Genomic DNA, 23576 nt, shown 5'->3' with positions numbered 1-23576 from the left:
TTTTTCCTAAAGCAATATGAGCAAAGGATTAACGATCCACTTCACAGGAAAGAAAAAAAGTAGCATGAGATATTTTTGGTTCTTCCGCGAGAAGCAATTTGATGGACAATTATAATCCTAAGATCTAGTAACATATTAGATGACAAGGTACCACCTACATTTTGCCAAAAAGTAACTAAATCAACTAAATGGAAATGTCCTAAATCAACCTAAATGAAAATGTTCTAAATCAACTAAATTAAAATGGTGCATACTAAATCAACTAAATGAACTAGCCTACTAAATCAACTAAATCAAAATGTTCTAAATCAACTAAATGAACTAGCCTACTAAATCAACTAAATCAAAATGTTTTAAATCAACTAGCCTACTAAATCAACTAAATCAAAATGTTCTAAATCAACTAGCCTACTAAATCAACTAAATAAAAATGTAGGGAGGACAGAGGAGGAGGCCGGTGCCGAGTCCAGCAAGGAGGAGGAGGGGCCGGCCGGCGGCTAGTGGAGGGAGGACGGAGGAGGAAGGCGGAGCGAGGAGGGGCCGGCCAGCGGCGAGTGGAGAGGGAGGACGAAGGAGGAGGCCGGTACCGAGTCCAGCAAGGAGGAGGAGGTGACGGCGGCGCAGAGGGAGGAGGGGCGACGGGGGAGGACCGGCGCGGGGGATAGAGAGGGATCCAGTGAGTGTGTGACTGTGAGTGGATCGGATAGAGGAGATGGGAAGGGAGATGGAATGGCTTAGCAGTAGTGCGCTATAGATAAAGACGCTACTGCTAAACTACCTAGCAACATCGCCTTTCATAAACAAGCGCTACTACTATGTGTCAGCATGTAAAAATAGACTTATAGTTCATTGTATCAAAAAATACATTGATCATCAACGATCTTTTTGTGTACAATATGATTTGTCAATATGAGTCCTCACCGGTTTAGGAACAAGTGAAGACTCATATTGCAACCACAAATTCTACACATAGAGTTCAATGAAGACCAAGTGCTTGTCAAAGTTTGAGAAGTAACATATTTAAGGTGGTAGAAACTATCTTCACGGAGCGAGGTGAGACTAATTTTTTGTAGTAAACTTATTAGTAGCGCTTATTGGCGAAATGCGCTGCTACTATGCTACGTAGCAGTAGCGCCCCTTCGTTATAACGCGTTGCTGCTATAGCTAGCCTCGCGATGGCCTCGTGGGAATTATAGCAGTAGCGTGTCTTTCAGCTGGCGCGCTACTGCTATATTTATTTCAGCAGCGAGTTATTCTTGAGCTCGCTACGGCTAATTAGCAGCAGCGCCTTATTTTAAAGCGCGTTGCTGATAAGATTCTGTGTATAGGCTTTTCCCTAGTAGTGTATATAAGCCAACACTTAGAAAAATTTTCCCAACTACTCCCATTCTCCCCCGACGCCGCCAGGCCGCTCCTCGTCGCCGTCGGCGATGCCGCGCCCTGCCCCGACGCCGCCCGCCGCCCGCCGCCCACCCCGACGCCGCCCAACTTCGCCACAGCCGACGCCCTCGACGCCAATTGCCTGGCCCGACGCTGGCGCCGCTCCTCGCGCCCCTGCGCATGCCCGCCCCAACGCCTCCAGCAGTGCCCCGCCACCCCCTGTGAGCACCTGCCTCGCGCCCCTGCCCTGCCTCGCGCACTTGCGCCCCTGCCCTGCCCCGCCGGTGCCGCCGCCGCCATGATCCTCTGTCTGGCCGGCCCCTAGGTTTCCTTTATTTTTTTGTTATATATATGCTATTTGTTTAGATGTTTTTAGATGTTCTTATATGTTGTTTTCAGATGTTTTTAGTTGTTCATAAAAGAAATTTAGATGCAGGTATGTATGTGTGATGGATCATATATGTATTTTTTTAGATGTTCTTATATGTTGTTTTCATATGTTTTTTGTATGTATATATGTATGAGGGATCATATATGTATTTTTGTATGTATGTATGTATGTATGAGGGATCATAGATGTATTTTTTCACAATTTTCTATCGTGCATAGACCGATTTTAGACCACGGGAGCACCCCCCCTATCGTTGCAAAAGTGCTAAGTGATATTAAGAAGGAAGAAGAAGAAAAAAAGGAGAGGAAAAATGATGAAGAAGCAGGCTACGGTGATCGAACAATGGAGGAGGAAAGACATGATTATGATGGCTCCGGTGACTGAATGCCGGTGCAAGAAGGATACCGTGATGACGGCTCCGGTCACCGAACAGCAATCGCACGCGATGGCCAACCGATTTAACCCATCCGGACAAAGGAAGCATTTGCTGCTCAGTGCGGGGTTCTTGTTAGGGACAAGATCCCGATCAGCATCTAGCAATGGTTGAAGCCTAAGAAGGAAGACCCTGAGGTCTCTTATGTCAAGGATATGCAAAAAGATGATCTTTGGACTGCGCTGAAGGCAAATTTCACCCTACCGCCAGAGGACGATCTGGAGAAGCCAGTTAAAGAGCAATTGATCAAGTCTCAAAATATTAAGAAGATGGCAGAACTATTCAGGAGGTGGAAGAATGAGCTGAAAACAACGTTTGTCGACAAAGAAGAGACACCAGAATTCACCGGCCGGTATGAGAAGATCAAAGATCACTGGGACGCATTTGTGGCCCACAAGACATCGAAGAAGAGTAAGAGATGTCAGCGAGAAACAAGATAAATGCTGCGAAGAAGGAGCATCACCATGCACGGGGTCAGGCGGCTACCTCAAAGCCCGACCATTGTGGGCCAAGGCTGAGAATGACCTGCTTGATAAAGGGGTCAAACCAGAGACATTGAACTGGCCAAACCGTTGCCGGACTTGGTTCTTCGGGGTTGGCGAAAGCTTGGACCTTGTAACATGGAAGTGCGTTTGGACGAAAGAGCAAATGCGAATACCCGTCATGAAGCTTAAGTACTATATCACCGCAGCGCAGGACATGATGTTCGTTCCAGACAGAGAGAATGACGAGCTCACAATGGCCCTCAGGAATCCTGAGCACCCTGGACGGACACGAGGCACGCTAGGCTCCGTTCCGTGGAAGGCTGGGTTTCCGGACGCATGCGGTTACAAATGCCAAGAGAGGAGGAAGAAAGTGGAGCAGACTCAACTGCAGGCGCTGCACGCAAGGGTACAAGCAATAGACGAACGAGAAGCAGTTCGCAGCAAGCGACCTGCCGAAGCTACCCCCGAAGCTACCCCGCCATCTCAGCGGAGAAGAAGCGTGGCTTCCACCGAGCTGCTTTAGCTGGAGCCTGTCTTCACGGATCCTGGTAGCTACCCCGTGGATGCTATCACGGAGTCTCAACATTGCCACCTTATGACACAATGGCAGAACTTCAAAGTCAAGGCGGTTGTCGGCTCTGTTCGACCTCTTGAACCCAACACAACTTTTCACTGCCGTCCAATTCCAGAAGGATATGCTAGGGTGATGGTGGACGAAATAACGGAGGGATTTGAGGACCTCGAGCTTGACCTCCCTACCGATGAAGGGGAGACTCGGCTGGGTTCAGCTCTGAAGACTCCATGCCTATGGCGGAAGGAGCTCATCAACCTTCCGAACTGGACGCCTCCGCCTCCTCCTCCTCCTCCTCCGGAGAGTCAGGGCACTCCGCCTCCTCCTCCGCCTCCTCCTCCTCCTCTGGCGAGTCAGGGCACTCCCCCTCCTCCTCCGCCTCCTCCTCTGGTGAGTGATCAGGGCACTCTGCCTCCTTCTCCGGCGCATGGCGGCACTCCGCCTCCTTCTCCGCCTGCGCCGGCGCGCCCAAGCAGCCAGCATCTGCCTTCTCCGCCTCGTCAGCAAGGGCGGAAGAGACCCGTTGCCGCTCCGGCTGCTCCGGCGCATCGTACTCGTTCTCCTACGCCTCATAAGCAAGCAAAGAAGACAGCCGCAGCCGCTCCATCTTCTCCGGCATCTAGCAATACAACCAGAGGTGGGAGGCAATTAAGATTCGGTCCATCTCTAAAGCCTCTAGAGAAAGAAATTACCATACGAGAGGTCCGTGGAGGAAAACGCGAAGATCGTGGAAGCCAAAGTGAGGGACTTCTTTGAAGCGGTGAAAGCAAAGAAACATCCACCTCCAGAGGAGAAGGTAGATTCGGTGAAAGCAAAGCGCACACTCGATGCCCTGAAGAAACCACCACCATCTCCACCAAAAACCAACTACGAGTGCATTATTGGAAAGTCATTTATCGAAACGGAGCGGTCGGAAAGTACTATCAGTGATTGAAGGTTAGCAGAACGACGAGCTGGGAAAAAAATTGCCCAGCTCGGCGAACAAGAGAACCAATCGTGCCCCCCGCTCAAGGTGTCTAGTGATATCGTCGCTAATGGTTCGAGGATGGTGCCCGGTTATACCAATCTTGGAGATTACCTGCCCGATGATGCAAATTTTGATATAATGGAGGTGGACGAACACAAATACCAGTACGGGAAGCCTCTCATCAGAGATGGAACTATTCTGACAGCAATGATGCGAAGATTCCATGATTGGTACATGAAAACATGCAGCGAGTCTGGGGGGAAGAATACTTTGGCGCTGAGAGTTAAAGAGGAGCACGACCTCATTGGAATTGAACTGTTGTTTGTTCCATTTGAGGAGTTCTTCCAGTGGTTCAATCAAAATGCCCTCGATAAATTAACGGTCACTTGCTACTGTCTGTAAGTACTACTTCCATCATTAAGTCTCTATATATATAGCTCAGCTCTTTCATTGCATGTATATATAATTATCATCACTATATTATGCAGATTGAAGATCGCCGAATGCAGAAAAGCGGAAATCTATGATATTGGGTTCACTAACACAAATCTCATAGATGAATATATGGTTAAATTTTATGCCAAAGCAACCGAGGCCAACTTGCTCCAATCGTTGGTTATAAATCAAAACAAAGATAAAATACACTTTCCTTACAACTTCAAGTGAGTGTTACTGTCTTGTGCATATTCGGTTTGCCTTATTACTCGAGGTTATAGTAATGTAATTGATGAGTCATGCATGCGTGCGCAGCTACCACTATATTCTCCTGGAGATTAAGCTTGAGCAGGGACTAGTAACCGTCTTAGACTCAAGACGAAAATCTCCCGAGACCTATGCGGACATGGCTAAAATGCTCGAGAAGTAAGTTCAATCGATCATTATCGCACCATATCGGCAACATTTTGTTCATTTCCTGATATCAAGTAATTGTTTTCTTTGTCTCGTAGGGTTTGGAAAGTATTCATCGCACAATCTCAGGGACTGCCGAGGGAGCTGCGATGGACATAGCCGAAAGTAAGTAGTACTAGCTAGCTAGTTCCGCGCATCTCGATCCTGTTGATTCTAGATACTTTCATCAATGCCATTTATAATGCTTCATTATCAGTTTGATTGACCTCTATTTCTTGTAAAGTGCTTGTGGCTTGAACAAGGGAATGATTACTGTGGATACTACGTTTGTGAGTTCATCTACACTGCGACTTACAAAAAAACAGGGCTACTCTAAAATACAATTTGATATGCGTAAGCAATAATATTCACAATTTCATTATATTACCATCATTTGTGTTAAATTTCATTCATATATATGTATTGACTACCTTCTTCAAATTTGATGTGGCAGATGCGGGATGAACTCCTACCACAAGATCGCATCAAAGCAATTCAAGAGGAATTGGCGGGATTCTTTCTTGACCACGTCATCAATAAAGCCGGAGAATACCATCTGGAAGCTGAGTTCATATATAATTAGGGGATTATATTGTAAGAGATCTTAATATTGTATATATGTAGCCAGTAGCGCCGGATAGATATACGGAAACTTGTTGTTCGACCAATCCCTCGGAGAAGGAGAGGTCTATATCACTTCTCTCTGTATGAATATGTTCATGACGAACTTCTGTACTTAATGGTTTCCTTCATTTGCTTACCAGCTAGCGTGTCGAGGGCCTCTCTATATGTATAGTACGTAGCGTCGACCAAGCACGGAGATAAGAGAGGACACTTCTCTCTATTAATTTACCTACCTAACACAATATATGAAAGCCCCCAAAATAAACCATACAACCCCCCCAAACCCCACCCCCCCCCCCCTTCAGAAAAAAACAAAAACCCTAGCCCCTGAAATGCTGACGCATGGTAGCTTATTGGTCCCAGTTGGTGCCCCAACCGGGACAAAAGGCCCCCCTGTCAGGGCAAGCCGCAACGGCCACGTCGAGCCCCATCTGTCTCAGTTGGTGTAAGAACCGGGACTAAAGGTGTAGGGATTTAGTACCGACCCTTTAGTCCCGGTTCCCCAACCGGGACAAATGGGCCTTACGAACCGGGACAAATGGCCCTTTTTCTACTAGTGCCCAATCCATCACCAAAAATTAACCAACAAAGAATGCAAGTGCACTGAAGATCGATTTGAGAAAAAACTAAGTTGTTGAAAGGGAAAGCTTATGTATTATGAGGGTCGGTTAATTCTTATTAATTACGTGCTTACAAGCATGCCGATTTTCATGTTATCCTTGTTTAAGATACCCGTAGGGGTACGAAAAAGGTTGGATTTTTATCGATCAAGATTTTTTTGGCACAGTGATGAGAATAAATCTAAGTACAGACTGGCTAAGTGGAACATACTGTCGTATTTCGGGTTCTGGCAGACCCTTTAGGTTCGAACACTGGGGTGCGCGCGGAGATTTCGCTTCCTACCTTCCTGCACCCCTCCGCCTCGCTAAGATCTAAGCTATGGAAAGAACAACACAAGAGACACAGGGTTTATACTGGTTCGGGCCACCGTTGTGGTGTAATACCCTACTCCAGTGTGTGGCATGGGGGATTGCCTCTTGGGCTGATGATAATGAATGATACAAGGAAGAACAGCCTCGCGAGGGTCTGTTCTTGGCTGGGGCGATGAACTGCTGGGAGGAGTTCAGCCACCCTTCTCTCTCTCTCTCTGATCGAACCCCCCTCCTCTGTGGGTGGCTGGTCCTATTTATAGAGGCCCTGGTCCTCTTCCCAAATATCGAGCGGGAAGGGAGCCAACAATGGCGGGCTAATTTGAAGGGGGACAGCTAGTACTAGCTACCCTGACAAAAGAAGTCTTCGCCTGCACAAAGCTCTGGTGGTGACGCCGTCTTGGGCTCCACGATGACCTCCGTCTTGCAGTCTTCCTGGTCTTGGTCTCGTTGCACCGAAATGGCAACCTTTGCCTGATGCCTCGGTACTCCGCGGCTGCGCTTGCCCCCTTTGCACCAAAGAGGAAAGGAGGACACTGCGCAGGCTGGCACCCGCCTGGCGCCCTTGGTCGTCATGGCTTGCGTCACGGGCACCTCGTGAGGTACCCCGCCTTGATCTCTCCGCCTCCTCGCGAGCCAGCCTAATGAGGCCGTGCCTGAGGAAGCTCCGTGTCGTCCACCCCGCGAGGCTTGGCCCCTCGCGAGGGTCTTGGGTCTGTGTTGATGAAGATGGGCCGTGCTGGCCCCCCCTTAAGCCACGCCGCAGGCCGCAGGCAGGCAAGTCTGGGGACCCCCGTTCCCAGAACGCCGGCACATACTTTGTAGACCGAAAGACCAATAGGGTTTGGGTATTGAGAACCTCAAACTAAAGAACAAGTGCCTACTTAGAAAATGGGTATATCGGCTATTTGTAGAAAAGGATGGGCGTGGATACAGTTATTGCATAACAAGTATCTGCATTCCAAAACTGTAGCACAAGTTACAGCGCAACCGAATGACTCTCCTTTTTGAAAGGGATTAATTAGGACAAATGTCGTTTTCTTTAATAGGACAAAATTGGAATGGTCGCATTACTAAGATTTTGAAAATATACTTGGCTAGGGGAGATGCCTATAGCCTTGTAGTCACTAGTAGAAAAAGGGTCAAATGTGAAGCACATTAGTGCCGGTTTGAATTTGAGCCGGCACTAATGTGACCATTAGTGCCGGTTCCAACGGCTAGGCGGGCGGGCATCATTAGTACCTGTTCGTGGGCAACCTTTAGTACCGGTTCATGCCACGAACCGGTACTAATGAGTCCAGTGCGTCTGTGGTCAGGCTGGGGCCCCCACGAAGACCTTTAGTACCGGTTCATGGCATGAATCGGTACTAGAGTTTCTTAGTAAGCTGATTTGTAGTCCCACCTCGCCAAGAGAGAGGCAGTATGAGCGGTTTATAAGCCGTGAGTGCAGAGACAATGACGAAGAGGCGCAATGCTCACCTGCACGTTGATTAGCTTCAAGCCTTTCGGAATAGCATAGATTGCACTGAGCTATGTGCAGTGCAGTCTACACTATTCCGAAAGGCTTGAAGCAAATTAACCAGCATTGCACCTCTTTTTTATTTTTAATAACTTATTTGAACTCCGGACTTCTTTTGTGTTCAGTATGCAGCATTCAAAGCGACGTCATCAATTTCCAACATGTTCTGACATCATTTGTTGTTTTTCGGTCAATTACCTAATTGTTTAGAGAGCTAAATGACCGTGAAATTGAAAATCACTACAAAATGAACTCTGAAAATGTTGAAACTTGGCATGGTATCATCATTTCACCCGCATAGCATGTGCGAAAGAGTAGAGAGGGTCAAGGCAAAAACTGGACGCACTTCGTGTACAAACTAGACAAACTCTTTCGGAGTATCAGGGTTTCGGGTGAGAACTCATCTGTTACACGGGCACTTCAATGTTTTTTAAACATATTTGAACTTCGGACTTCTTTTGTGTTCAGTATGCAGCATTCAAAGCGATGTCATCAATTTCCAACATGTTCTGACATCATTTGTTGTTTTTCGGTCATTTACCTAATTGTTTAGAGAGCTAAATGACCGTGAAATTGAAAATCACTACAAAATGAACTCTGAAAATGTTGAAACTTGGCATGGTATCATCATTTCACCCGCATAGCATGTGCAAAAGAGTAGAGAGGGTCACGGCAAAAACTGGACGCACTTTGTGTACAAACTGGACAAACTCTTTTAGAGTATCAGGGTTTCGGGCGAGAACTCATCTGTTACACGGGCACTTCAATGTTTTTTAAACTTATTTGAACTTCGGACTTCTTTTGTGTTCAGTATGCAGCATTCAAAGCGACGTCATCAATTTCCAACATGTTCCAACATCATTTGTTGTTTTTAGGTCATTTACCTAATTGTTTAGAGAGCTAAATGACCGTGAAATTGAAAATCACTACAAAATGAACTCTGAAAATGTTGAAACTTGGCATGGTATCATCATTTCACCCGCATAGCATGTGCGAAAGAGTAGAGAGGGTCACGGCAAAAACTGGACGCACTTTGTGTACAAACTGGACAAACTCTTTCAGAGTATTAGGGTTTCGGACGAGAACTCATCTGTTACACGGGCACTTCAATATTTTTTAAACTTATTTGAACTCCGGACTTCTTTTGTGTTCAGTATGCAGCATTCAAAGCGACGTCATCAATTTCCAACATGTTCTGACATCATTTGTTGTTTTTCGGTCATTTACCTAATTGTTTAGAGAGCTAAATGACCGTGAAATTGAAAATCACTACAAAATAAACTCTGAAAATGTTGAAACTTGGCATGGTATCATCATTTCACCCGCATGGCATGTGCGAAAGAGTAGAGAGGGTCACGGCAAAAACTGAACGCACTTCGTGTACAAACTGGACAAACTCTTTCGGAGTATGAGGGTTTCGGACGAGAACTCATCCGTTACACGGGCACCTCAATGTTTTTTAAACTTATTTGAACTCCGGACTTCTTTTGTGTTCAGTATGCAGCATTCAAAGCGGCGTCATCAATTTCCAACATGTTATGACATCATTTGTTGTTTTTCGGTCATTTACCTAATTGTTTAGAGAGCTAAATGACCGTGAAATTGAAAATCACTACAAAATAAACTCTGAAAATGTTGAAACTTGGCATGGTATCATCATTTCACCCGCATAGCATGTGCGAAAGAGTAGAGAGGGTCACGGCAAAAACTGGACGCACTTCATGTACAAACTGGACAAACTCTTTCGGAGTATCAGGTTTCGGACGAGAACTCATCTGTTACACGGGCACTTCAATGTTTTTTAAACTTATTTGAACTCCGGACTTCTTTTGTGTTCAGTATGCAGCATGTGACGTCATCAATTTCCAACATGTTCTGACATCATTTGTTGTTTTTCGGTCATTTACCTAATTGTTTAGAGAGCTAAATGACCGTGAAACTGAAAATCACTACAAAATGAACTCTGAAAATGTTGAAACTTGGCATGGTATCATCATTTCACCCGCATAGCATGTGCGAAAGAGTAGAGAGGGTCACGGTAAAAACTGGACGCACTTCGTGTACAAACTGGACAAACTCTTTCGGAGTATCAGGGTTTCAGACGAGAACTCATCTGTTACACGGGCACTTCAATGTTTTTTAAAATTATTTGAACTCCAGACTTCTTTTGTGTTCAGTATGCAGCATTCAAAGCGACGTCATCAATTTCCAACATGTTCTGACATCATTTGTTGTTTTTTGGTCATTTGCCTAATTATTTAGATAGCTAAATGACCGCGAAATTGAAAATCACTATAAAATGAATTCTAAAAATGTTGAAACTTGCAATGGTATTATCATTTCGGAGTATCAGAGTAGAGAGGGTCACAAAAAAACTACTCAGAAATAAATAGAAGAAAATAGATAAAGCGGAAAAGAAAAAAACTATATAAAAAATTACTCAAAAATAAATAAAAGAAAATAAATAATGCAGAAAAGAAAAAAACTATATGAAAAATTACTCAAAAATAAGTAAAAGAAAATAAATAATGCAGAAAAGAAAAAACTATATAAAAAATTTGTTAGGGCGCTGCCCAGTGGGCCTGCCAGACCTAGGGTGTGCAAATGCAGGCCCAGAAGGGCCAGCAGACTCACAGGGCAGCGTGCCCTAGTTAGGCCCCGCAAATGCAGTTAAGAGCCGCCGCCGCCTCGCCCGCCGCCCGTCCCCGTCGCATCGCCCGCCGCCGCCCCCTGCTCGTACACACACACACACATACACACACATACACACACATTGTTTTTACTTATTTTCTATTTTCTATTGTTTAGATTAATGTTAGATAAATTACGTAGATAATAATGTTAGAATGTTAATGTTAGCTAGATGAATTATATGGAAAAGATGTTAAATATTAATGTCAATTTTAGATGAATTAGCTAGATATTAATTAGGTATATATATGAGATTTGAACTAGTTGAATTAATATAACTAGTTTATTTTTAGTATGAAAATTAATAGAACAAGTTTATTTTTAGTAAGAAAATTTAGGTATATGAGATTTGATGATCTAATCAAAATATTACTATATAGAACTACCTACTTTATTTTAGTAAGAAATTAATAGAAGTAGTTTATTTTTAGTAAATGCTCAGTTGAATTAATAGAACTAGTTTATTTAGTTGAATTAATAGAACTAGTAAGAGTTTAATGTTTCACCTATATATGAACATATGTTAGATATTAATGTCAAATGTTAGATTAATTAGATATAAATTATATGTTACATATATATTTAATTTAGTTATATGATATTTCATTATCTAATTAACATTTTATTATATAGAACTAGCTACCTTATTTTTAGTAAGAAAATTAATAGAACTAGTTTAGTTGAATTAGTTGAATTAATTAGTTGAACTAGTTAGTTGAATTAGTTCAATTAATTAGGTATATTTTTCGTAAGTGCTTAGTTGAATTAGTTCAATTAATTAGTTGAACTAGTTGAATTAATAGAACCAATAAGTGTTTAATGTTTCACCTATGAACATAGGAATGTCGTCTGACGACGAACACGATTTCATTATGTGTGAATACTGCGAAGACCAGCGTGGCCTGTGCGGCAGAAATTCTCTAGTTGATGATAGACGCTTCAGCATCAAGCTGGATGAGAACTTCGAAGTGGATACAGTAAGTCACAACGACAAGTCTTTTTTCGTAATTAAGCATGACTTATGCTTCATTTGCTTCAACTTTTAATTTTAATTTTTCACTATTCTACTAGCGTATCCCCTGCCATGCAAGAATTTTTGTCTTGGATAAGATAGGTTTCAGTCCTAACGAAACTATGTAGGTAAAAAGAGTTTACTTGAAGACCGAGCATGGTTATACCTTCAACGTCAAATTATACAATGCAGACACATACACCTATTTTGAATGCAAAACTTGGCAAGCATTATGCAAGGCTTATGCATTTGAGCCTGATATGTTAACACCTTTGATATTCGTGCGGAAGATGATATTGAAGGTAATAGAGACATCTGGGTCGATGTGCAGACGCCTCCAGTTCTACCACTATGTGAGTTTCTCAACCATATTTATGTCTTCGATATGAGATTATTTGAACCAGTTGAATAATTAATAGATCTCAATTTATATTGACAGCTTACTTCCAATCAAGCAAACATGTCCGGCGCTTGATAGACAGGACCGTCCACTGTCTTGGGGCTGAACTAAACTGCGAGGAGACAAGTCATTATGTTTCATGGCTTGAGGATCTTGATGTTGTCAAGACAAATTTCTTTCCTGCACTTAGAAATGTTAGTACTCAAAACGTGCGACCAATAGTATTCGTACTGAACTATGATCACATATATTTAGGAAAGATGGTAAGATTTCTACTATTTGTCCTTAGTGCATCTTTTGCATACATTATTTTTTTAAGCTAAACTTGATTGCTAAGTATGTTACTATACAATGTTCTTCAACAGGGACTCCCGATGAATGTTGTGCCTGATTGGATCGAGACTAGAGGTACCATGAATATTGTTAGCTTACGGCCAAGATATCCTACAATGCACTTTAGTGCATTCAGGATTTCTAATAGCGAGGAATGCTTAATAGTAAAAGACTGGAGCAAAATTGTGAACGATCACAGAGATGTACTAGGGGGCAGCAATCAGAAGCGCAACCCACGATTAGGAGACATGTTCATCTGCATGCTCCAATATGATGAATCAGCAAAGCTATACATGTTCTATGCTATTTTACCTGAGAGAGAGCAGCAGGAGTGATTAAGTAGCTAGTTCATACTCTTAGTGCTTGTCCTCTCATGTTCGTGTTCTTCGTCCTGAACTTAATCTCAAAGAGTGATTTGCTTTTGTGGTGTTATGAACGCTTATAATATCATTACCATGTTGAACTCGATGATATCTTTTCTATGAAAGCTGTTGGTGATGATATATATGATGCAAGAGTTTTTATATTAATATGATGATGATGATGATGATGAGTTATTATATCATTTATGAAAGAAACTGCATATTAGTTTCAACTGGATGGATTTTAGCTAAGTGATCAAGTATATGCCATATCCATATTACTTCGATCACTTAAGTAGGTGATCAAGTATATATAATATGGATATGACATATACTTGATGACTTAGGTAGGATCTACGCATCCAGTCAAACTAATCTGCGGTACATTCATCTAATGATTTAACAACTCATTATAATGTAAAACAATCACTAAATTGAATTGAAAACATAAAATTAAAGTAAAAATAAAAAATAAAACTAAAACACACCCAAACATTTAGTACCGGTTGGTGTTACCAACCGGTACTAATGTCCTACGCGCCCACGGAGCTGGCTCGTGCCACGTGGTTGCCCTTTAGCACCGGTTCGTGCTGAACCGGTACTAAAGGGGGGGGCTTTAGTGCCTACACTTTAGCGCCGGTTACCGAACCGGCACTAAAGGCCCTTACGAACCGGTGCTATTGCCCGGTTCTGCACTAGTGAGTATACAACACTATATAATAGTATTATACAACATAAAGACGCCTTCGTAAGTACAATACTAGGTTCCGTTCTCTTAAACATAAAGTTCATGCGGGTACGTACTAGTGGGGAACGTTGGGATAGATGGTTACATTTAGTGCGTGGATTGGTAGAGGTCAACCTGTCTAATGTGCCAGATACACTCCATTGTAAACTTTCGCTTTCAGGCATGTTCTCAGTCAAATCTATATATGTCGACTTGATTAACATTGGATCAATCCCAAGGTCGCTTCATATTTGGAAAATTAAGGTGCCACTAAAAATAAAGGTCTTTATGTGATTTCTGCACAAGGGAGTGAGTTTGATTAAGGACAACTTGGCGAAATGTAGATGGAAAGATAGTAAACCATGTTTTTGTGGTCAAGAGAAAACGACCCAACATCTTTTTTTCTCCAATGCACGCTAGTCAGGTTATTGTGGCATACATTACATATATCCTTTAATATTTGTCCACCCAATAACATCCATAGGTGGTCATTACTCAGCCGTGCGGAAGTCAGAGAGGATATGGCTTTTGGGTGTAACCGCTGGGAGATGGTAGAACGGGCTACATACAACCGTTAAATGATGATTAAATAATACGATAGGTGCTTAGGCATCGTGTTTTATTTTTGCCAGTTGTGGCATTCTATTCTTTTGTATTGTTTTTGCTTGCGTATCTGAAATGGATTTGGTGCTTAGCTACCTTATTTAGTAAAATGTCCATGTGCATCGTTTGATGCAGAGTCCGAAGGCAATGCTATTTTTTTTAAAAGCATAGCTACATCAAATGGTAGCAAATTATATATCGCATGATGCGCTGAAACATGATAACTCTCGTCCATCGGTAGGAGCCGAGCTATGGCTGTGCCGTCGTTGGAATTTCTTGGCAAGGTTTGGGGACGATCCCGTCGATGCCCTAGCTAGGCCGGCCGGGGGCGCCATGCATGCACACAGTACACAACCTGAAACGGTCAAGCGAGCTACACATAGCCATACAGCACCGCTGCAACTGCAGCGGCGGCATGCATGCATGACCGGTCGACCGCAACATTCTGTTGCGCACTGCAGCCGCTGTGCGTTGGTCAGAGGCTGTCATCTCGCCGTCCCTTCGGTGGTTAACGCTTCCTTGTCCTCGTCTACCTCTCCTATCTGGACAGAGCTAGCTACCCTACGCAAATGGCTAACAGTCACCTTCGCCACTTTGGTGTTTTTCCGAAGCTCTCACAGGTGACTGGCCTGTACACTGGGCCTCCAGAGCCTGCTGCAAACGCAGAAATCAAGGGAATAGGGTAGGCACGTACGTACTGTCAAACAAAATATCAACTGTTAAGGTAGTCTGTACGCTGTGCATTCAGTTTTACGTATCCCCTTCACCAAAGCTTATAGCCGGGGATTGCCCACCGTCCCAAAGATTCTGCCATATACGTACATAATAAGACTGGGTGCTTGCTGCCAACCGAACATAAGCAAGGCATTTTATTCAAAGAAGTGTTACTATGATTCTTCAGTTCTCATGTAGACTAGATTAACAAGAACACATAGGACGAGATCAATCACTCGACGACGCATTGTAAATCACATGCATGTAAAATCTCCTCGTATGGTGAAAGATTGAAGTCATGAGCCCGTCATGCCCTTTATCGAGAAAATGAGCCTGTTGATTTTTCTTGGCAAGTGTTTTTCATGGAAATATCTGTGTATTTGTTTATTTATCTCATTTGTTGATTTCTAAAAATATTTCATTCATACGCTTGTCTAATAATATTGTTATTGGCTTACTCCATTGATAAATTACAGTGAACTCAAATAGTTAGTTAGCCTTTAATATTTTGTGTCTCATGTTCTTCTGCTACCTTTAATATTATACGAGTAATGGGAGTTTATAGGAGTTGCACACGTACATAAAAAAAATATGTTTTTCTTTTGGTAAGGAACGCATCCGAGTTGCCCCCAAAAAGTTGAAGCGAGCTGGGTAGAAAAGGTCCTCCCAGAGATGCATGGAATTAAGATAATATTGTGATATTTCCTAATTTTCCACTAAATCATCTGTATAATATAAACTACATCACGGTGCTTGAAAAAAGAAGTTTTCAGGCTTGCAGTTCAACCGACGTACGGAAAATTTTCAGCAGAAGCAAAAAACTTGCATATTTTCTATCAATACATATGACATATGAGCAAACGTATGTATCGCAATATATGGTATAGTAAAATATGCAATATTATAATACGCTTTTTACAGTACTTAATACCATGTTAATGGAACATGCATGCTGCAATTAATCACCTTGAACTCATGTTGAACAAAACAGATATTTGCAACTTTTCATCTAGAAGAGTTATAAGAATACAGGAACATAATATGATAAAGATATGCCATGCCATTGTACATGCTGGATTATAATGTCATGTTCCCCGCTATATATCATCAATGAAGTGCAAACATCAAAGTTGTTATTCTCCAGGTTTACCTCATATAGTACATATGTGGACATTAAATTTTAGATCAAAACTAAATGACATTCTATTATTAAATATTTTCATCCAAATTTTTGCTATATATTCTTGCAAATTGAATTTTATTATGGAAACTAAGTAAGTACGCTTGCTGGTGTTACAACACTACATTTATATTTTTCTATCCGATATATGATAATAATATTCATCATATATGCATATTATAGAGGAAAGCAAACATAAAAACTAAGCAACACAATCATTATTAGTTAAGTGATTGTTGGACTGCTAATGTTTCCAATTTTCGAACAAGTACTTGACTAGATCTGGTGGATAATTCTAGATATGATTATACTTCAGAAATTTATATTCTAGCTAAAACGAAAAATATACAATCTTGAATACTCTTTTTCTAGAATACAAAATCTTGAATACTGGCCAGTGTACACTCAAAGGCTCGGCCCTAAATATGTTTTGTATAAGATGGATATAAACATATTTTAAAGGTTCCATTATTAGCAAGAACTGGACGCAGTATATTCAATTGGTCGTGAAAGATTAATACTATCAATATCATCTAAAATTAATATGATATATATAACCACTTTACTTACAAGTGTAACTTGTCATCAACAAATGCTTAAGCATGCATAATATTTTCATATTGTTAGTCTTAGTCCTTTTATGCTGTTTCTTGGTGAAAATAAATAGATATGTATGTATGATTTTACGTTTCTCATGAAATCAAAACTGCAACTGTGAAACATAGCAAATACAACTTAGTGGGTCACTTATCATTTCTATTACTCTACGATGATATAATTAATTTTATTTAGTTGAGCTGAGTTGTATACATGATTATAAAAAGTATGGAAGTGGAAGGTGAACCTAGCAACTTCTTACAATGTCCAGACTAACCTGTGCTGCGCTTAAATTACACCGTGTAACAAGTACTGCCCATCCTAATCTAGTATAGAAATTCATGTATTTGAGCAAGTGCACCAGAACAAATTAAATCAGTTTATTCATCATAAAAAAAGAGTTTATATGCATATAGGTAAAAATGCTTCCATCTTAAGCATGGTTTCCTACGTACAAGTTTGATGTGGCCCCCTATTGAATGAGAAAATAAGAGAAAACACCCCTATCTTCATCTAGATATAGATCTTAGCACCAAATCCAAAACATCTCATAACTCTTCTTTCACAAAGACACTAATTAAATAAGGGTTTTATTTCAGATACATATAACACTAGCAGGACGATATAGTGCACTGGGACTTTTTAATAATGTCATTATTTACTTTTGCAAATGTTTATAATGCCATTAGATATAGTGCACTATATATCTAATAGATGTTTAGATATATAAGTGCAATGGGTCTGCCCTGATGTACCCAAAAAAAAAAACTCTTACGGCGAAAGAAATTGTAATTATGATTAAGCGTTTGATCAATAAGTGTGCATTTTGTTTCATTTCATATACAGATATATATGATTCAGAAGCCCAATGATACCATGCCTGACAAATATTGTTCTGCTCATGCATGTGACATATATGTATATATGTGGAGGAACACAGTCATCCTAGCTACTACATGTCACTCAAGATAAGAAATATATATTTAATTATATATTTGTCTGGAAGCATGGTTAAATTAGATCAACAATCTTATTAATTAATCTCATGGTGCAGTGTGCAAGTTTTGGAAGGCCTTGGGACAAGTACTTGAAAGATCTCACTCCAATGCCTTGATCGACATGGTCAGATCCAAAGTACTCAGCCCCAGAGCGGCCTTCTTGCTGCTGCTACCTGTCGCTACGTCTAACCTCCTGCCATCCCGGCCACCACCGTCGTCGTCGACGACGCCACCATGTAATGACAGCGAGAGAGAGAGTGGCACCTTGTCGCTGCTCACCTCCTGCCCAGCGCTGTTCCTCTTCTTGCCCCTTCCTGCAGTGTCTGCCACCGCGTTGGGGCTCAGGCTTAGCTGCAACTCCGGCGCCCAACCTTTCTCCTCCGCCGTAGCCGATGTCTTCGTCCTCCTCGCCTCTGCTCCGATGCTCGTCTCCTCGGCAGGAGCCCTCGGCATTCCCTGCTTCGGCAGCTGCATGCACAGAAGCAACCATTAATTGTTGATATTTTGTGAGAAGTTACGATTTATTTACAAGTGAATGTATCAATTCCAAGCAAGATATGTAAACAATGATGCGTACCAACAGTGGGGAACCAGCTTCACGGGTCACCACCGGATCTGAAGGTGACGTTGTTCTGCCAGGGTTGCCGTTCGGGTGGCAGCCATTGCTGCCGGCGGCACCTCGCCACCTAAACGGGAGCTGAGCGTGGCCGCCCTGCTCCAAACCAGTAGCCGACATTGCCTTCGAGAGCGGCCGGGAGCTGCTGCCGATCCAGTTGATGCTTCCAATCTTCGCGCCATCTGACCTACGGTCGGCCGGGCTCGTGCTTGTTGACGGCGACGACGTCCCGTTGGAGGCGACGGCGTCCCTCACGTCGAACAAATGCGACGTCGGCTTGCCGTCCTTCCTGAAGATCATCTCGCGGATAAGCCCTTTCCCCAGACCATTGTCGTTAACTGCGCGTGCCCTCGCCGCTACCGCGTGCTGGGTGAACGCCCATTCTTGATTCCTAGACGCAAGCATGTACCGATTAGGGTTTCGGCATGATCGTCACATGCATGTAAGACGCCATGGCCTGCTTAATTTTAGTACCTAAGGCTCGTGCTGTTCTTGAAGTCGAAGGTTTGTAATGGAGGCTGCCGGCGCTGGAGGAGGCCATAAATCCGGCTAGCATCCGGCAAGCCGGCGTTTCTCGGCGCGAAGACCCCGCCGTTATCGTTGAACCTGGAGGAGAGAGTCGAGCCGGCCGCAGCTCGCTGGAAGAACATGTCGTGAAACGGATGGTCCCCTCTCGTCATGTGAAAATTCATGGGCGAAAATACTGTGGAAATTAAGAGGAAACCAAATCATGGAACTGAATTCCTAGTGGGAAAATAGTGAGATGTCCAGCATCAGCGATTGTATAGACAATTACCTGAGGACATTGCTGCCCTCTCGTGGCTGGACTCGTGCTCTATCTTTTTGCTTCTGTACATCTGAAAAGTCGAAAGGGATGAACAAGAAAAGGGTTAGGTCCAACGCTTGTCGTGTGAAGGAAAGAAACAAGTAGCTAGCTATAGAAGAACAGCTACCAAGCAGTCATGAGAAGTAGGCTGTTCCTCTTTTCTGCCTTTACCTGCAAGTGACTTTTTACATGAGCAATGCTGAGCCCCCTCACATTCATCATCTGAAGCACCAGCTTTGGCGTTGCTCCTGTCGAAAAATCAACACAAATAAAAGTTTAGATCACGAATCGATGGGGAAAACATTAATTACGACGACAAAAATGCACAACCAAAAAAAATATGGGGGTGGGTTACTTACTCTCTTGGCCGCCCAGCCGCTCGACGGCATGGAGGAACGCCATGTGGAGGTCCGGCGTCCAGCGGAGCCGGGGGTGCTTGGACCGGTTATACTGCCGCACCGTGGGAACCCTCTCGCCGCTGCCCTCCGCCTTGTCACGATGGCCCCTGCTGCTTTCGGATTCATGGTTGGCGCTGTTGTTGTTGCTTGAGCTCCTGCCTCCTCCAGCAACCTCGCTTGTGCTACCGCCATCGTCGTCGTAGTTCTCCTCGCCGTCTTCCCCATCGTCGCTTGCCTCGCTGAAGCCTTCGTTGAGGTCCAGCCCCGCGGGTGGTGGGGAGTCGTCATCGGAAGATCCCTTCCGATGGTCCTCAAGGACCTTCGCCAGCGCCTCCTTCTCCTTCACCTCCCCCATGCCCGGGCCTCCTGGCCTCCACCTCTTGTCCTTGACCTCGTCTGCCTCTCTACATGCAGTCCATGTCACGCACCATGTTAGGATTGGAATGATATGGGGGTAGGAAGAAGAGGGGACTGTGATGGGAATAATTAGTAGGGAGATGGGAGGAAGCAGCTAGCATAAGCAAGCGAGTGATGTATAGTAGCTAGGAATTAAAATAGGGGACGGGGGAATGGACAAGTAGTAATTTCACCACATTGACTAGTTTTCAGGACTGGTATTCCGTCCCATCCCTTTTTCTATAGTCTCATGGAATTGGGAAGTATACTACACTCTTGTTATTTAATTTTGTGATGGCCGTTGGGGTTTATATAATTGGGGTGGGGAGGGGGGGCTGATTATCAATACATTGGCTCATGACTGGGTTGTGTGGGAAATGACGCAAAAGGGGAACGTTGACACTTGCAACTAGACTCTTGTAGTGACAACAACCGCTGCTCCCCATTTTTTGTTCGTCACATTAGTTGTGTGCCTAGTACATGGTATAAGCGTGGCAATTCTTTCCAAGTACATATAGCCCCGGAAATAACTATACCTAATGTTTTTTTAGCACAGTACAGACGCAAGCGCTCATATACACGCGCATACACTCATCTCTATGAACACACACACACACATGCACACCCTACCCCTATGAGCACCTCCGAAAGAGTGAGTCGGCATATCATCTTAAAAACTTACGAAGTCACCGTAGGCACCTTCGTCGTCGACGGGAACGTCTCCTCCCACTGAATGTGCATCGCCGGAAATCCTGAAATAAATCCAAGAATAAATGCGAGCACCAGGATTTGAACCCTGGTGGGCTGGGGATACCGCAGTCCCTCTAACCATCCAACCATAGGTTGGTTCGCAACTGGCTCCTTAACCATGCAGGTCTTTTCTGAATTGTAAAAAAAATTATCCCGATACCCCATGCATGCCTCATCAGTCCATTTGGTTGGAGATTCCCATGCATGCATGCTCTTTGTCAAAGAACTGCATGCTCCACCCACCACATCTACGTTTCATTTCATCTTTAAATTTGGATCTATTATATGTTTTGAAACAAAAGTACAAATTAAGTTTCGTTTGCATATTTGTGTTCGTTGCGATGAAAACTTTTGAACAAAGCCACCTTTAAATATATTTTGGCAACTTTCAAAACTTTACGAAGTTCCAAATATTTAAACTTGGTAGTCATAATATTATGTTTTCACACCAAGTTTTATTAGTTTTAGGGTTTAGGGCTTATTAGGTCTTAGGTTTAGGGCTTAGGGCTTAGGGTTTTAAGTTTTAGTCTTTAAAACTTGGTGATTTTATCCTTCATCGTATCAAGTTTTAATGGATGAAACTTGATAAAGTTTTTAAAACCTGTCAATACATATTCAAGAGTGATCTTGTTTGAAAGCCCTCATCTCAAGGAACACAAATACGCAAACAAAACATAAATTGGCCTTATGGTTCAATATGTACAATAGATTTTAATTCGAAAGCTAAAATAAAAACCACATGATATTAGATGGGTGGAGCATGGAATCTCTGCCGAAAGCTGCATGTAGGGGCCCACCCAAAGTAGTCGAATGGCCAATCCATGCACGGGACCTCCCGTGCACAGTAGAAGATCCATTCTCCAAAATGTCCCACAAAATTACACCTGTTGTGTTTGCCTTGTGTTGTGAAGGGGCAATACCTATTGTACCTGGAGTGAAATACCTTGTTCTTCAAAACATACACTATTATTTAATGGCTTGTGCATCCAACACAAGTTATCATAGATGGTACATCAATTCAATCTTTAGTAAGACCGAGGGCTGGATGTGTGCACCTATTTATCACACATTTCTCTCCAAGGGAATCATCTGACTATTTCTTCTTTGGAGCCATTGACTTTTACCAAAACAAAGCAACTAACTTTTATCAAGGCATACCTTTTGTGAACGCAAACGATCTTTTTTTTCGCTCAACCTATATCCACTAGAACCCCATAACTTGTGTGGATTGAAAATTGAACTGAAGTCACTTTCCTCCTTCCCCTTCTCTCCTCTACCCTAACCCACCCCCTCCATCCCAACGGTGTCCCATATTCCTCACTAGCTTTGTCTCAGCACCTTCGTGCAAGGAGATCCAAGGACAAAACTACCACAAACCGCATCACAAATTAGATGGAAGACTGTCATCACTATGTTAGGGGATGGTGAGTGTGTCGCCACCTTCACTGTCACTCCGAGGAGGAGAAAACCACCAACACTACTGCTGCCACCTCTATAGCAAAGGGGGTCAACGGTGTCCATTGTTTCACCTATATATGGAGAGGAGTTGGACGCCACCACCTTTTCTATGGTCACCTCGAGGATGGCGGACTCCATCATATCATTCACCCACATGAAGGTAGGAAAATCTTGCCGCTGCCTGCTCTGCCGTCATCGCCCGAGGGAGGATAATGCTGCCACTGTTGGGTCGAGGAGGAAGAGAAGGCTGCCACCACCTACTTCTACTTGAAATGTTTCTCTACCCCGACCTCTGCCATCATACCATGAAAAGAACTCACATCTTCTTGTGCAAGGCCGTTCAGAAGGGTTGGTGGAACCAAGTAATCAAACATGGTTTGATTGTTGACTCTATAGCTTATTAGCTTGCTGACTTGGACGTACTAGGGGTAGAAAGTCAGACCAAACAAAGTGTAATCAAGCAACAAACATCCTATCATATATACTTAAGAGAGTGACCACCCGTAGTTTTATTTATCTCAAAACATGCAACTATGCTTCCTCAACTTGCATTCATGCATGGGGAAAGGGCCACCTCAGCATGCTACCATGCATGGGAAGAGATCCTCAACATGCAACCATGCATGTGAAAACTATTACACTACTTATATTCCCTAAATATTTTACATAATACAATAATCAAATATTCATGTTCCAACTTCATCAAAATATAGAGCAACGAATTCCCGCAATAATGTGTGGGGTATCATCTAGTATACTTTAGGGAATGAGCTCAACTGCATTTTGCATCCCTTCAGTTCCAGTAATAAACATTCATTTATTTATCTCCTCGTGTTTCTCATATCTTTGCCACACTCTTTGGCCATTTTATTTTACTTATAGCCTGTAGAGAATTTTGTAAATTACTGATTGTACTAATTTATACATAGCATAAGATGGTAAAAGAAATATTTTCACTGGATATATTTTTATATCAGGTTTGAATCGTGCATTTCTCCATTACATTACCATTGGTGTATGTGGTGAGGACTAACATGTTTACTCCCTCCGTCCGTGAATAAGTGTACATCTAGTTTTTGTCCTAAGTCAAGGTTTTAAAACTTTGACCAACTTTATAGGAAAAAGTAACAACATTTATGGCATTAAATTAGAATCACTAGATTCATTTTGAAATGTAGTTTCATAAAGTACCAATTTGATGTCATATATGCTACTACTATTTTCTACAAAGTTGGTCAAAATTGTAGAACTTTGACTTAAGACAAAACCTAGATGTACACTTATTTGCGGACGGAGGGAGTATATCTCTAGTAACGTGTTTGAAAAAC

General features: G+C 42.8%; 1 protein-coding gene across 1 annotated transcript; it reads right to left on the bottom strand.

Moving 5' to 3' along the window:
- Nucleotides 1-17814: 17814 nt before the first annotated feature.
- On the bottom strand, nt 17815-20332 carry LOC125524772. Its single transcript, XM_048689800.1, has 7 exons — nt 20235-20332; nt 19606-20048; nt 19418-19494; nt 19217-19277; nt 18895-19123; nt 18382-18811; nt 17815-18272 (listed from the first exon to the last, which is right to left on the bottom strand). Exons 2-7 carry the CDS (start codon nt 19997-19999, stop codon nt 17904-17906), a joined length of 1560 nt encoding a protein of 519 aa, XP_048545757.1. The 5' UTR covers nt 20000-20048; nt 20235-20332; the 3' UTR covers nt 17815-17903.
- Nucleotides 20333-23576: the final 3244 nt, after the last annotated feature.

The sequence above is a fragment of the Triticum urartu genome, chromosome 7, assembly GCF_003073215.2.
Source record: "Triticum urartu cultivar G1812 chromosome 7, Tu2.1, whole genome shotgun sequence".
NCBI classification, from domain to species: domain Eukaryota; kingdom Viridiplantae; phylum Streptophyta; class Magnoliopsida; order Poales; family Poaceae; genus Triticum; species Triticum urartu.
The sequence above is the reverse complement of the archived record's forward strand: the minus strand, read 5'-3'. Positions and strand labels throughout refer to the sequence as shown.